The sequence below is a fragment of the Paroedura picta genome, chromosome 3, assembly GCF_049243985.1.
Source record: "Paroedura picta isolate Pp20150507F chromosome 3, Ppicta_v3.0, whole genome shotgun sequence".
Taxonomy (NCBI): Eukaryota; Metazoa; Chordata; class Lepidosauria; order Squamata; family Gekkonidae; genus Paroedura; species Paroedura picta.
In genome coordinates this window covers 66701185-66716036 of record NC_135371.1, presented here as the reverse complement: position 1 = coordinate 66716036, position 14852 = coordinate 66701185, and the positions used below count along the sequence as shown (strand labels likewise).

Below are 14852 nucleotides of genomic sequence, written 5' to 3'. Positions count from 1 at the left end.
TTGACGGTGGAGGAGACTCCAGGTTTTGAGGAACCCAAAGTGCCCTGCTGTCTTGTTATTGTAACTGATTTCCAGGATTTTACCCCAGAGGGGTTCGGGGACATACAAGTGATCCCCCTGATACCACAACCCCTGGTGTTCCTTGAAGCTGGGGGCTGGGGAAGGAAGCTCCGGGTCAGAAGCCAGGCCCTTTTTCAGCTTGGTCAAGTCCTCCCCCTCAGGGATGGGCATGGCCCCCCGTGCTTGGTCTGACTGCGGGTTTGTGCCACCAACCCCAGCTGTTGAGGGTTAAAGACCGTGTCCACTGTTTGTCCGTGTACATGCGGGACAGGGCATCAGCCAGAAAGTTAGTTTTTCCTGGGATGTGAGAGAGTTTGAAGTTGAACCAGGCGAAGAATTCCGCCCCCCAGATTGGTTTGAATAAGGGAAGCTGAGCAGCCCGAATCCACACAAACATGCACTTCTGTCCGGGAGTCGTTGTCCTTGTTAATCAGTACTTTGGGAAGGATGAGAGGGGGGAAGAATCCTCCTGGGGGGGGCGGGGTTCCGATTGGTAGGGCCCGCTGAGAAGCACCCCGCTGGGCAGACTGTCATCATCTCCTGAGTCTGCTGGGCGCTCCAGGCTCTCCGGATCTGGGGTCGCCGGATATGGCTGCTCCAGCAGGCACATGGGAGCGAGCAGCCTGCTCAGCTTGCCCATTTTCTGGAAGGGGCAGTCTCCCACCTTTGGGCTATCCGGGCCAGCCCATGCCTTCAGGCCAGCAGACACAGACTCCTTTTGCAAGCACTTTCACGGACAGGATGCGGCGAAATGGCCCTTGTCCCTGCACTCCAGACAGAGGCCTTGCTGGCGATGGTGGTCCCGTTCAGAGGCAGAAGGACGTGTCAGGGCTTTTCCCTTGGGGGTTTACAATGGGGATGCCTTCAGGTGGGCCGCCGTGGAGGAGCGCAACCGGTAGTTTTTGTAGTCCACCAGTTCTGACTCCACCCAGCCCACCATCAGGATCCAGACATCCAGGTCTCCCCCCACCGGAGGCCCCTGGCCGTACATGGCATCAGTGAGGGACTGGTCCAAGCCCATTTTGAAAGCTTCGATTTTCTGCTCCTCACTGAGGGTCAGGATTTTGTCGATGAGAGAATGGACGTCAAGGATGTACTCGGAGACCGGGTGTCTGTTCTGCTTCAGCCGGGTGAGTGCGTTTTGTGCCTTGTACTCTTGGAAGGGATCCCAGAAGGTCCGGATCCGGGTGTCATGGAAAGGGCCCAGTTGAATGGCTGCAGGGCTCCGGACATCATTCTGGTCCACCAGTACCTCACTCATCCCTCAAGGCTGTTTCCCAGGGTCCACACCAGGTCGGTCTCAGATGTGAAAGTGTCCTGCCAGTCAGCCAAAAAAACGTGGATCTGTAGCAAGAAGTACGTCAGGGCCTCGGGGGAACTGCCGAACTTCGCCTGGAAGACCCTCCCCACTAGGTATCCCCAGTCGCAGTGGGGCACTGGCACTGCTGGCAGAACCAGAACGATCGGAGGAGAAACAGGTCCCGGAGGCTCCTTTGGGGCCCCACCCCCATCCAGGGGCTCTGGGGCTGGTGGAGCCAGTGGAGGAAACAGGACAGGTGGAACAGGCAGGGGGAGCACCGGTTTTGCCAGGGGGGGCAGGGGCGACTGTGCCACCGTGTCCAAGAACACTGGTGGCATCATGAAGGGCCAGGCCGAGGGCCATGGTGCAGCCACGCCTCCCATTCCCCAATGTCCTAGGGGTCCAGTGGCCACCATTGTGGAAGGGGGGAGGGAACAGTCCCCTGCGGGGGCGGCCAGTCAGAGGTGTGGCAAGGCGGTCGGTTCAGGGACTGTTATCTTCGCGGCCTTTGAATAGTTTGCCACTGGGCGGGAGGTCGCTGAAGCCCAGGAGTCAAGTGGAGGCCATCCGCATTCCTAGGACTTCCAGGGCATCCCTGGGTCTGTAGTCGAAGCCCCAGGGTCCGCTGGAGAGATGCGACCGTCCGTCCCTGGTAGTCCAAGTGTCTCGGCATCACCCCCAATGGGCTGCAGTCTCCTGATGCTGTTGGGGGGGCCGGGGCGGCGGGATGCTATGCGTATGTGACGGGCCCCCGGTGGCTCCCTCCTACGGCGGGGTTTGCGTCTGGGTCGCCGTCGTGGCCGCCATGAGTCCACAAGTTGGATCCCCCGTCTTGGGTGTCTTTCGGCCTCCTGCCATCTGCCTTTTCTTGACTTCCATGAAGGAGAGATGAAACCCTGACATCCTCTCCCAGAGGGTCTTGATCTCCCACCATTGTTCTTCGATGTACCGGAACATCTGGTCAAGGTCTTAGCAGTAGACCACCTCTTTTGGTTTCCCCTGCGAGCCGTCTTAGTCCAGGGAGTTATCGTCCTCCTCCCTGAGGTCCTTGGGAGTGGGGTCTGGTGGCGGTCGCACGTGGGGGTCGCATTGGGCGAGTAGTCAAGCATACTTGCCCTCCGGCTCTCTGACGGACCGATCCGCTGCCAGAGTCCGCAAGCCCATCCCCGTCCACTCCATCCCAGAGCAGTTCCCCAGTGGGGGATGGGCAAATACATCCCAATCTCCCTCTGGCTGATGGATGAAAAGGACCAGCATCTGATTGCCTGACTGGGATGCGGTCCCAGTATCCAGATGCTCCTCAGTCCCCTCCGAGACTGGCTCCATTGGCACCGGCAGCCCCTTCTCACGCGGCTGTTCGCCAGTTGGGTCTGTCCCTGAATCCTTTCCCTGTGCAGCTGCCATGTTGGGAGAGGTGCTCGATACCGAGGATTAACAGGGGGTAAGCTGGTCTCTGCCAACTTGTTAGGAACTAGGCAGAATACACCCTGCAAGAAACCCGTCAAGCCAGACCTCGAGACCACCAGCTGGTGAAGTCTAAAAGGAAGCTTTATTCAGAGTTCTACCGCAAAGCACTGCAGGCAGAGTTCATAGAAGCAAACGTCTTGGCAGACACACAGAACAATGATTCAGAAGCCTTTATACAGTTATCCAAATAGGGGAGGGGGAACGAGGGGAACCTAGGCGGGAAGGTGCAAGATGGGAAGGTGCGAAAGCGGGATGGACCGTTGGTTCCCAGCAGGACCGTGCTTTGAAGTAGAGAGGTTAGAAGCCTTGATACACTGCAGACACTACAACGCCATTCGAGGCTGGACGGGAGTGAGCAGAGATACCACCCAGACGCTTTGGTATGCAAAAGGGGGGAAAGGTGCCAGAGGAGTTTTATGGCTTTATGGCCACAGGCCGGGAGACTCTCAGGATTCTGAGGTGAAACACAGGTCAGGAATCAGGATCCATAACACCATTCAGCACTCGTAAAGATGAAGACCTTATGGCAGAATATCGGAAGGAAGCGCGAAAGTGTCCCAGCCATCATTTAGATTAGTAATGTGCATGAACTGGCAAAGGAAGTAAATCTTGTCATGAATGTTAGCCTCTTCGGGGTTCATGAACCTAAGTTTGTGAACTGAATGACCAGAACAAACTAGCATGAATTTTGGGCACAATTCGTGATGGTTCGTGACAGTCCATAAAGAGCAGAAAGCAGGGGCTTACTCCTGCTTTTTGTTCTTCAGCAGAAATAGCTGACTGGCTGGGAGCTTCCTGCCACTCCAATGTTTGGTTTAAATGTGTCAGAGCTTTGTGCTCCCCTATGGGTTTTCATGAGGGGCAGAATATAGAGGTTTACATGGAAGGGATGAAGAGATCCAGGAGATCTTCCCTTCCTTTCTTTCTGCTGGTGGCTCCCTGTGGCCAGCCGAGAGGAAGAGAAGGAAAATCTCCCTTCCCGGGAAATCTTCCCAGGACATCTCCTCTTCTCCCTTTCTGCTGGCCAGAACTTGCTGCAACCATCTGAAAGCTAGGAGGAAAGCCCCTTTTCCAGGAGATCCTCTCCCCCTTCTGCTAATACTGTTTTTCAGGCTTCTTCTACAGACCTTTTAACTTTGAAGAGACAGCAAAAGACAGTCTGAAAAAGCTGAGCTCAGCTATTTTCTGGATTTCTGTAAACCCAGCAGTAACTTTCAATGGGGTTTGCAGGACCATAAACTGGTCTGGTCTGTGCAAGGCCAGTATGGTTTGGTGATCAGTACATGGGCCACCAGACCCTTGACTGAACTACCTTTTTTCGGTCTGTGCCCATCCCTAATCCAGACATCCCTTTGGTTACTGGTCTTAAGCAGGAGATGGTAACTGAAGACACCCATCCAAGCCCCTGTTGTTATCAGAGTGACCCCAGGCAGCTAGATACTATTCCAAAGTACAACACCATGGGCTTCTGGTTGACAGGGAGGCTATCCAACACCTGTCTGATTGAGGAAATTCCTAGCATGGCAGTATGAAACTCAAGAGCTTCATTAGGGTGCATGAGAGTCAAGGGCAAGGTCAAGCCCTGTTTCATCCCAAGCACAAAATTAAAGCAGTTCCTATGTACTTACTACAAACCTACTGTTCACTTTTTCCAGTATCTGCTTCTCGTTCAAAGCCATGGCTTCCCCTTTCCTCTTTTTTATTCGCTTCTTCTCGAGCTTCTTGCAGGCATACATCTTCCCAGTAGCTCTTACTTGGCAAGCACATACCTTGAGAGAAGAAAACACCCTTAGGAAAATGTAACTGACAATTCTTAGAATTTTATAACCTTCAGCAATCAAACATTTGTTATATTCTCAAATCATTACTTATACTTGAACAGAAATTAAATTATTATATTGTGATATATTGTGAAAACCACAGCTTTTGGTGGGGAAAAATTGGCTCCTGACTTTGTTGCTGTGTGTGTGTGTGGGGGGGGGATGCAACTCATATGTCAAACGTGAAGAGAACTCACAACAGGCTTCTTAATTAAAGAAAGCTTTATTGAGAAGTACTACACGCTCTAGGACTGAGAAGTCAAATCTGACTAGAGTACAGATTTGCTTCAGCTTATCAATACAATTCTCCCGCTCAAAACTTGACAGTTCCCAAGGGAGGGGAGCCAGAGAAAAGACACATGTGTAATTAAAACAGAGATACATTCTCATGGCCTTGACTAGGTGACAACAAACCCAGGCTCAGCCGAGAGGCCACAACATGTGATAAGGTTACAAAAACAAATTATTCACTTTTATGGTTAGCAAGAATACAGGACCTGGGGCAACCAGGTGCCAAGCAATATAACTGACATGGAGGAACTCAGGCTAATTTATGACAGAGATTCTACAATCCTGACATCATACTTCGGGGCTCAGAAGCAGTTAAACCAAAATGAATAGTTTTAAGATTGTACTCTTATATTACGCCACCCTAGAATCCCTATGCTTGGAGAGCAGCATTTATGGTAAGAGCAGCAGAAACAGCCCAACAGTGTCCTAGTAACAGTTTGCTAGAAGTAAGAGTCATTGAATAGACTTGAATAGGATTCTGAGTAGATGTCCTCAGGATTGCTGAGCATGATACACAGTAAAATACCAAAGTTCAAGTGAGCATTTCTGTACATCAGTGCCCAACCAACCAACAGCACCTACATACAGGACTGAAGTCTGATTCTAGTAGCACCTTAAGGACTGTCAACGTTTTCCAAGATATAATCTTTGATTCTCAAAAGGTTATGTCCTAGAAAACGGTCTTGTAAGGTGCTAATGTACTGAAATTCTAACCTATTATTACAAATTAACACCTGAAAATAACTGCACTAGGGGTGTGTACACAAAAATAATCGAGGTTTTTTTTTATTCAGGTCTACTGGCCACCCCCTCCAAATTCTTGAAATTCCCAAAAAAACCTGAAAAGGAAAAAATCCAGTAACATTCTTTAAAAGCCAGGATCAGCTGGGATAAGGAGCTGAGAGCCCTATGCTGCAGTGACTGAACCCAGGCCGTTCCCCATTACAGCATAGTTTAAACAGAGCTCCAAAGTAGTGGTTCTCACCGTGGGGGTCAGGACCCCTTTGGGGGTCAAACGATCTTTTCACAGGGGTTATGGCAGGGTGAGCAGCTTGGCTGGGGGGGGCACTGTTGCCTCTCCTCCCGAAGGCACCCACCAATTTATATACAATTGATATGCAATCATGAACAATGGATCTTCATGCCATTGGTCAGTTTCGGTTTAATTTTTGTGAAAGCACCGCACCATGAGGAACTGGATTAAAGGATCACAGCATTCAGAAGGTTGAGCACTGCTCCAAAGGAAGGCAACCTCATCACAGACAGAGCAGAGCAGTCATCTCCTGCTGCCATTGCCAATCCTGGGCTGGCTCCCCTTACATCTCAGTTTAAATTGAGCTGCAAAGGGAGCCAGCCCCAGCCTGGCCAATGCTGAGCTGGCAACTCCCGCTGCCTTGGCCCATCCTGGGCCTCCATTTCACTTTCCCCTTCTCCAAATGAAGGGAAGCTAATTGGACTGCTGAAACAGCTGTAAGCCATTTTAAGTGAACCCCCCCTTGGAAGGAGGGGGAAGTGAAACAGAGGTTTTAAATGGCTGCCAGTCATTTAAACCAGTGGTCCCCAACCTGCGGGCCGCGGCCCGGTGCCGGGCCGCAAAGGCCATGGCACTGGGCCGCGGCTCCCTCTCCCCGCCCCGCCCCCGCAGTAAAAAACTTCCCAGGCCGCAAGCTTGCGGCCCGGGAAGCTTCTTACTGCGGGAGGCGGGGAGAGGGAATCACGGTCGGGCCGCACCTGTGCGGGCCACGCCCGCTTGGCCCGATCCGCGGGCGCGGCCCGTGGGCGCGGGCGCGGCCCGTGGGCGCGGCCCGGGCGCGGCTCGGGTGCGGCCCAATCCGCAGGCGTGGCCCGCACGGGCGCGGTCTGCGGGGGCGCGGCCCGATGCCCTGCCGGTCCCCAGCCTCGGAAAGGTTGGGGACCACTGATTTAAACCTCACAACTGACAGGCAGACCAGTCAAGCTCTGAGGTTTAAATGGTTGCCAGCCATTTTGGTGATCCCTTTCATCCCCTCTTGAAAGTGTGTGTGTGGGTGGAGCGAATGTGACAGATGATTACTATAATTGAATATGCCTGAATAAAAGTCAGAAAAAATTGTCAACTACACAGGTAGCCAAAAACAGATTAGTAATATATATTTTTCAGCATTTTTTCAGTTCATGTAAATCGAATACACATTCCAAAACTGCACAAACAGTTCTGATTATGGAACACAATCCCCCCCTCCCCCCCCCACACACGGACACATACTTATTCCATGCTATTGTTTCTTGGAAGCAAACAGGGAAAGCACTGCTGTGTTGAGGCTACATACCTCTCCAAAGCCACCCTTTCCTAGTACACGATACTGGCGAAAAGTGTTCTTCGTCACATGCCGCCTGAGAACAAGGAACAAGGTGTGAACCAGAAGTAATTAACTGAAAAGGTTCTCTGTACTTCCCATGTATCCCTTATTTTGTAAATTAAGCAAAACTTCATTATTACAATTAATCTGACTGCTGCATATGAAGGGACTAGGATCATATAGCTTATAAGGATAAAAGAACCACGGCAAAAGCCAAAACATGCTAAGCATGACTCGTGTTCCCTTCATGGCCACCAGCCAGCAGCATCTTTCGTCTCTCTTGACAGACAGTAAGCAGATTAGGAAGCATGAAGCATACTCTTCTCACCAGCACATCATGCATGGACAAATAAAGCATGCACTGATTAAAATAAATTTGAATTTGAATTTGAAGCATGCACTGAAGCCACAGGCAGGTGGAGTTTACCTTTCCAGATATTTCCATTGCAGAAAACGATTGAAGTAGATGCTGTCAAGGTAGTCAGCAAAAGGTGCAACGCTTAAGTAGTCGTGGATGAGCCTGAGGAAGGAAACAGCCTCTCAGAAATAGTGAGGTTCTACTACGCAGGTTCTACTATACAGAGTGCTCATTACATGTCAAAATCTTGACAATTTCCAAAGGCTGTCAAGGGCTCTTGGCTCATGAGGCCAGGACTGGGCCAGCGATCCTAGACTTCACAGTGAGTCCAAGGATGAGATGTCCTATCTGGGGAGCAATCGAAAGGAACACTTTCCCTTTGCAAAGGTTGGCAGAAAAGTAGGGTCCAGACCAGAGGCTCTTTGTTCCTAGAACACCAGTGTTTATGACACACTGCCAGAGGGTTTTTACAGCTGCAAGGCCTGGAACCATAGCCCTGTATTATGTTGGGTAATGACAACAAGATGAAGAACACAGGAAAAATCTTTCAGGTAATGGCTGTTTTTAAGAAGCTTCTTTCTAGAACTGTTTCATAATCTTCAAATACAGCCATAGCCATAAGCGTGATTTTCTCTCTGGTCGTCTGAGCAGTCCTTTCAAGAAATGGAAGGACTGATATTCTAATAAGGCTATGTAGCAAAAACTGCAACTGTATGAAATGTTTTAGTCACAGAAAAGGCACCCCCCCCCCCATGCTTCTCCGGCGGGACAGAGACCCCCCCCCCCCACACACACTCTCTGGAGCACCATGCTGGGCTGGAGGTCTGCACAATCTTCCCACTCACTTGGTACATTCCTTAAAGAGCTCTTTACATGGCTCCTGCTCCAGACGCTCTGAGCACAGATTTACTAGGTGTGAGGGAACTTCAGGCACATGGTCCACACTCTGAGAACAAAAGATTGGGGTCAAACTTGGGGGAAAAATACACTTCTGTATGAACTAGTAGCTGGCACAGACATTTGTTCCAAGAGGGTAACATTTAGATCTAAGGTTCTGTGCTTGATGCAACTTTCCTTAGGCTAGGTTCAGCTCTCATGACAGAAACTGACCACACAGCTCATCAGTGCAGTAGCCCAAAGTTATCCACCCAGCTCCTTTTCTTTTCTGCTGTAAACTGAGAAGGTTCTCACCTTAGGGTTCAGGTATGTCTCAGTCAGGATCTGCCCACACTCCTTCCGCTTTTCATCAGGTGTCACTTCATACTCTGCCTATGGAGAAAAGAGGAAAGGACAGAAAGTGCCACTTATCAGCTTTAGGGGCTTGTGCTAAGGATAAGATGCAGAAGGCATCCAGATCAACCATCGGAAGCCCATGTGTTGTAGCAGTTCAGAGTGTCACAGCACAGTGGGAGACGCAGCATCAAATCCTAACTTAGCCATGAACTTCCTTGGACCAGTCATGTTCTCACAACCTAACCAACCTCGCAGGACTGTTGTGAGGAGAAAGGAGGGAGGACCATGGACACTACCATGAGTTCCCTGAAGGAAGGGCAAAATAAAGAGGACATGGATAAATAATCAAATGCATTGAGGCAGATGAGGAAAGTTGCAGGACATCTACCACTGGCCCAAATAGTCCTTGCGAGGAATTCTGTATCCATCATAAACACTCAACACACAAGTCAGCCCTGAACAGAACATGTGTGCAACAGATGCAACAAGATGAGAGTATTATTATTATTATTATTATTATTATTAATTAGATTTATTTCCCGCCACTCCCCATAGGCTCGTGGCGGGTCACAATAGTCTTATCCCCATTAAAATACCCATTAAAAGACTTTAAAACAATCCCAACATGGCGGAAGTTCTTATTATTCCCACCCCTGCTATCAGAGCGGCAGGGAGGGTGGGGAGGAGATCTAACTTACTAGGTCCGGGGCGGGGGGGAATGTTGGCACTCATTCGCTGACCCCGGCCTCAACCAAAAACCTGGCGGAAGAGCTCCGTCTTGCAGGCCATGCGGAAAGCTGGTAAATCCCGCAGGGCCCGCAGCTCACCCAGGAGCTCATTCCACCAGGTAGGGGCCAGGACCAAAAAGGCCCTGGCCCTGGTCGTGGCCAGGCGCGCTTCTCTAGGGCCAGGAACAATCAGGAGATTCTCCCCCGCTGAGCGTAAAGCCCTGCGGGGGATATAGAGCGGTAGGCGGTCCCTCAGGTATGTGGGTCCCAACCCACGTATAGCCTTAAAGGTCAAAACCAGAACCTTGAACCTGATCCGTGCAGCAATTGGCAACTAATGCAGCTGCCTCAGCACAGGCTGGATATGGGCCCTCCAAGGTGTACCAGTGAGGACCCGAGCAGCTGCATTTTGCACTAGCTGGAGTTTCTGGAGGTGACTGTCGCATGGATCACTGTAGCCAAGTGGTCAGGGGACAGGTAGGGCGCTAGTGGTTGGGCCTGGCGAAGATAGAAAAACGCCTGACCCGCTACTCTCTTGACCTGAGCCTCCATAGTCAGGGAGGTATCGATGGTCACCCCCAAATTCCTGGCCTGGGGCGCGATAGTAAGTTGCATTCCTGCCAGGGTGGGTAAGCACGCTGCCTGGTCCTGCCCTCTGCCTCCCAGCCACAGGACCTCCGTCTTGGAGGGGTTGAGTTTCAGGCGACTCTGCTCGAACCATTCAGTCACTGCTTCCAAACATCTGGCGAATGGTTCCGGGGGGGAGTCTGGGCGGCCGTCCATGAGGAGATAGAGCTGGGTGTCATCAGCGTACTGGTGGCAACCCAGCCCAAAACTCTGTACCAGTTGGGCCAGAGGGCGCATAAAGATGTTGAATAACGTGGGGGAGAGGACTGCGCCCTGCGGTACCCCACAGGGGAGTCCATAGGGACGCGAGAACTCTTCCCCCACCGCAACCCTCTGGGTCCGGTTCTGGAGAAAGGAGCGTATCCAGCGCAAGGCTGTGCTTCGTATCCCTGTGCCGGATCAGAAGGTCGTGATCCACGATGCCAAAGGCCGCCGATAGGTCCAAAAGGACCAACACGGCCGACCCATCTCTGTCCAGCTGGCGACGGAGATCATCCAAAAGGGCGACCAACACCGTCTCCACCCCGTGGCCAGGACGGAAGCCCGACTGATGTGGATCGAGTGCCGAAGTTTCCTCCAAGAATGCCGAGAGCTGGTCAGCCGCAGCCCTCTCCACCACCTTGCCCAGGAACGCCAGATGCGATACTGGGCGGTAGTTGGCAGGGTCCTGCGGGTCCAGCGTTGATTTTTTTAGGAGAGGGCGAACCTCTGCCCCCTTTAGCCGCTCAGGAAACTCCCCCAAACTTAGGGAGGAGTTGATGATGTCTCTGAGCTGGCCTCCTATCCCCTGGCCGCCTCCCTTGAGGAGCCAGGAAGGGCAGGGATCAAGGGGGCAAGTGGTCGCCCTGACCGAGCTCAGCAACTTGTCCACTTCGGGAAGAGAGAGTAAGCCATCTCTGTACACTCAGCCTGAAAGGCAGGCAGTACCCATGCACAGCCACCAGAGGCCATGGGATCCCATACAGATAGGCTTACCAAAGCATCCAGGAACTTGACACAGTGCATCAGCTCCACCCGGGTTTCACAAAACTGCCGGAAGAGTAATCGCCCTATGGGCTGCTTCTCACACAAGCTGTGGTAGTCTCGCTCTGGAAAGAAAAAGAAATCATTAAACACTGGCCAATATCCATACCAGATCCCAAGGATGAGTCCAGAGAGGAGACTGGAGGCAGACACTTAAACTATCTTCCAGATAACTCATTCAGTTTTCTACCATGTCCATCAGTTTACTGACGAGATGTGCCATCTTTGGGAATCAAAAACTAAGGACAAAAATTCACAGGACTATGCAAGTTCTTCTCTCATTTCCATTTTGAATCTCACCTCAGTCTCTAGCCCTGGGCCACATTTACCTGGAAGATTAGACCTGGTAACAGAGGAGAAATGTCAAATTGCACAGCATTCCCATCGCTCATTGGGAAGTTTGGAAAAGAGGGCCACAAACTACCCCAGAGAATACAACATCCAAGCAAGGAAACTTGTAACTCCCACTGATCCCTAAGAATCTCATTATAGTAGCAGGACACAGATATCCACCCTTGCCCAACCTTTCTTTGAGATAGACATTCTGCATAACTGTTTCCAAGGATTCTCTCTCTCTCTCTCTCTCTCTGTATATGCGTGTGAAATCCATTGGACTTCATACTTCTCCAGTTTAAAAACAAATGCTTCAAAGTCTTGTTTGATACTAACTTGAGGCTCACTTCTTTTTGTGATGTTCTGTTGGGGGGGGGGGTCTCTTGTGTCCCATAAGACACAGAAACACTGCCACCTAACCGGAAAAGCTACAAATAAGGCATGCTAAGTCTTTTCATTCTGATAATTCAGAACACTTCTTTCCTTATTAAGCTCTGTATGTGTGTGTAGGGGGGGGGAATACAAGCTCCTTCCTGTTTCTGCTATCACTAGCATAAGCAGGAAATGAAAGCTTTCCTCTCTTCTTAAAGCTTTCTTCTCATGTTTGTCTTTGATGTATACGTGGAAATGATGTATACTGGAGCAAAAAATCCTAGCATACACTGATAGGCATCTGAACTGGAGGTGACACCAGGGCTTCTTTGTATGAGTCAATGAAAACAGCCACTCAAAGTAAGTGAAAGGAAAATTAATGCAAAAAGCAAAGGAAGAGGACAGGAAATGAAACTGCTGGCATGATAATCATACTGTCTTTATCTCCTTTTTCTCTTTCATTGTGAAATCCAGTTTGTTATACTCCATAATTTGCAAAATTCTAGGTTGGCAACTCCCCTACAAAGAAAGATTAAAGCATTTGGAAATTTCTAATTTTGAAAGAATAACTGGGCAATGGTGGGGGTGAACATAACACTGTTTTATAAGATTATGCTTGAACTAAGGAAAGTAGATAGCAGACTTCTCAATCTCACACAAAGCAGGACCCTGGGGTTAGACAACACAAGTAATGAGCAGTTAACTTCAGAAAAGCTGAAAAGAAATACTTCCTTCATGCAATGCATGCTGATGCATGATGGGGCAATGATTATTAGCTATTAGATAGCTTTTAAAATGGGATTAGGCAGAAGAAGAATAAGAAGAGTTGGTTCTTATATGCCGCTTTTCCCTAACCGAAGGAGGCTCAAAGTGGCTTACAGTCGCCTTCCCATTCCTCTCCCCACAACAGACATCCTGTGAGGTGGGTGAGGCTGAGAGAGCCCTGATTTCACTGCTCGGTCAGAACAGCTTTATCAGTGCCGTGGTGAGCCCAAGGTCACCCAGCTGGCTGTATGTGGGGGAGCGCAGAATCGAACCTGGCATGCCAGATAAGAAGTCTGCACTCCTAACCACTACACCAAACTGGCTCTCAGGCAAGGTCTATCAAAAGCTGGGTTAACCATGGTGGCTAAAGGCAGCATGCCTTTGCATGCCAGTGGCTTGGTGACTGCTCTGATTGGGGCTTTCCCAGGGCATCTGATGGTCAGTGACTAGAACAGGGTGTTGCACTAGATGGACCTTTAATCTGATGCAGCAGGTCTGATGATCTTCTGTTTATGTTACAAGGTGTTAATTCCTGCAAGAGTCCCAGATACCGATACTCTTTCCGAGTGAAAGAAGACAAGTGAGAGAAGTAACTTCTACAGGGACAAAGCAAGGCAGCCTTCTCAGAGTGATTGAAAGATCCAGTCATATCCAGTACAGAGAGTGGAGTCTAATTAGGAGTCTCTAGTGGAGTCTCTAGAGCCTCTTGTGGTGCAGGCTGGAAAGAGCCTCTTCTGGTGCAGGGTGGTAAGGCGGTTGACATGCTGTCTGAAGCTGTCTGCCCATGAGGCTGGGAGTTCGATCCCAGCAGCCGGCTCAAGGTTGACTCAGCCTTCCATCCTTCCGAGGTTGGTAAAATGAGTACCCAGCTTGCTGGGGGGTAAACGGTCATGACTGGGGAAGGCACTGGCAAACCACCCCGTATTGAGTCTGCCATGAAAACGCTAGAGGGCGTCACCCCAAGGGTCAGACATGACTCGGTGCCTGCACAGGGGATACCTTTACCTTTTAGTGAAGTCTAATTTGGAGAAAGTAAGGGTACAGCCATGACAACAACCAAGGAAATTGTAGGCAGACTCGTGGGTGGCTGGGTGGGTAGTTCAGGTTCACAGAATTAATTCTTTTATGTTATCATGCTAGCATTTTTCACAACCCTCAAGTGTCCCCCACCCCAGAACAGAGTTTAGGAAACACTAATGTGGGGAAAATCACAATTATGACAACTGAGATTTCCAATTTTTTGAGGATAGAGATTCTTTCGTCCAACTACCATCCTTCCCCAAGCCTCCAAATCCTCCTTCCAGTGAAGAGGTATATCCAGTTAAAAACCACAAACCTCTCTAATTCACTGATTTAACAAAACTGGAACAAAAGAAAAGTGGACTATTCCTCCAGTCTCCCCTATAGACCACTATCAATAAACTGCATTCTCTTTCCCTGGCCTAAACACACAGAGAATAAAATTAGGGCTGAATTTGCCTATGTGAGACCTTGTTCTTTAATATGGCCAGATATTTATTTTGATTTTCATTTTACTCAGCAGAACATTTTGCATCTGTGCTGCACCCTTTGAAACAGCAGCCAACCACAGTGCCAGCAGCCAGTTAGAAAAGCAGACTGACCCACCAAAAGACTACGGATAGTCAATAGTTGACCCCTTTGATACAACTGTCATTCCATGGAAAGAGGTATGCATGATTAAGAACTTGAGACCATTTGTTCACTGGCTGCACTGGCATCCAAAGTACAACACTACTCCCCTGTAGGTGAAGTTATAAAGTGGTAACCTACAGCTTCACAGGGAGAGGAAGGAGCAATCCCCTCCTAGTAAGGGTAATCCCATGAATGGGCGGATGACTGCAGACCCAGCTTAACGATAATGTTTCAGGTTTTTACAATAAAAGAATAGGGTTTGTGTTTTTATTTAATTCCAACGAACTCAGGAGAGTCCCACCCACCTTGCAGGGACAGTCACTCATTGTTTTCAAGGAGGTTACTCTTTGGCCCTCCTCTCTCATGAAGCATGTTGCAAGGGCACTTCTCTGTGTGGCAGTTTTTCTAAGGAAGTTGTGGTTTCCGGATCTGCGAATATGCTCAGAGAAAACAACGACAGCCGAGAAAGGGCGGAGGGGAAGG

General features: G+C 49.9%; 1 protein-coding gene across 3 annotated transcripts in view; it reads right to left on the bottom strand.

Moving 5' to 3' along the window:
* GRK6 (G protein-coupled receptor kinase 6) overlaps window positions 1-14852 on the bottom strand; it is a 46110-nt gene that overhangs the window by 20402 nt on the left and 10856 nt on the right. For all 3 annotated transcript variants that reach the window (XM_077326212.1, XM_077326210.1, XM_077326211.1), the window contains exons 3-8: window positions 11199-11311; window positions 8827-8904; window positions 8481-8581; window positions 7705-7797; window positions 7248-7311; window positions 4456-4596 (exon numbers count right to left, since the gene is read on the bottom strand). In XM_077326212.1, coding sequence (XP_077182327.1) covers window positions 4456-4596; window positions 7248-7311; window positions 7705-7797; window positions 8481-8581; window positions 8827-8904; window positions 11199-11311 — 590 coding nt within the window. The remainder of the gene's footprint in view (window positions 1-4455; window positions 4597-7247; window positions 7312-7704; window positions 7798-8480; window positions 8582-8826; window positions 8905-11198; window positions 11312-14852) is intronic.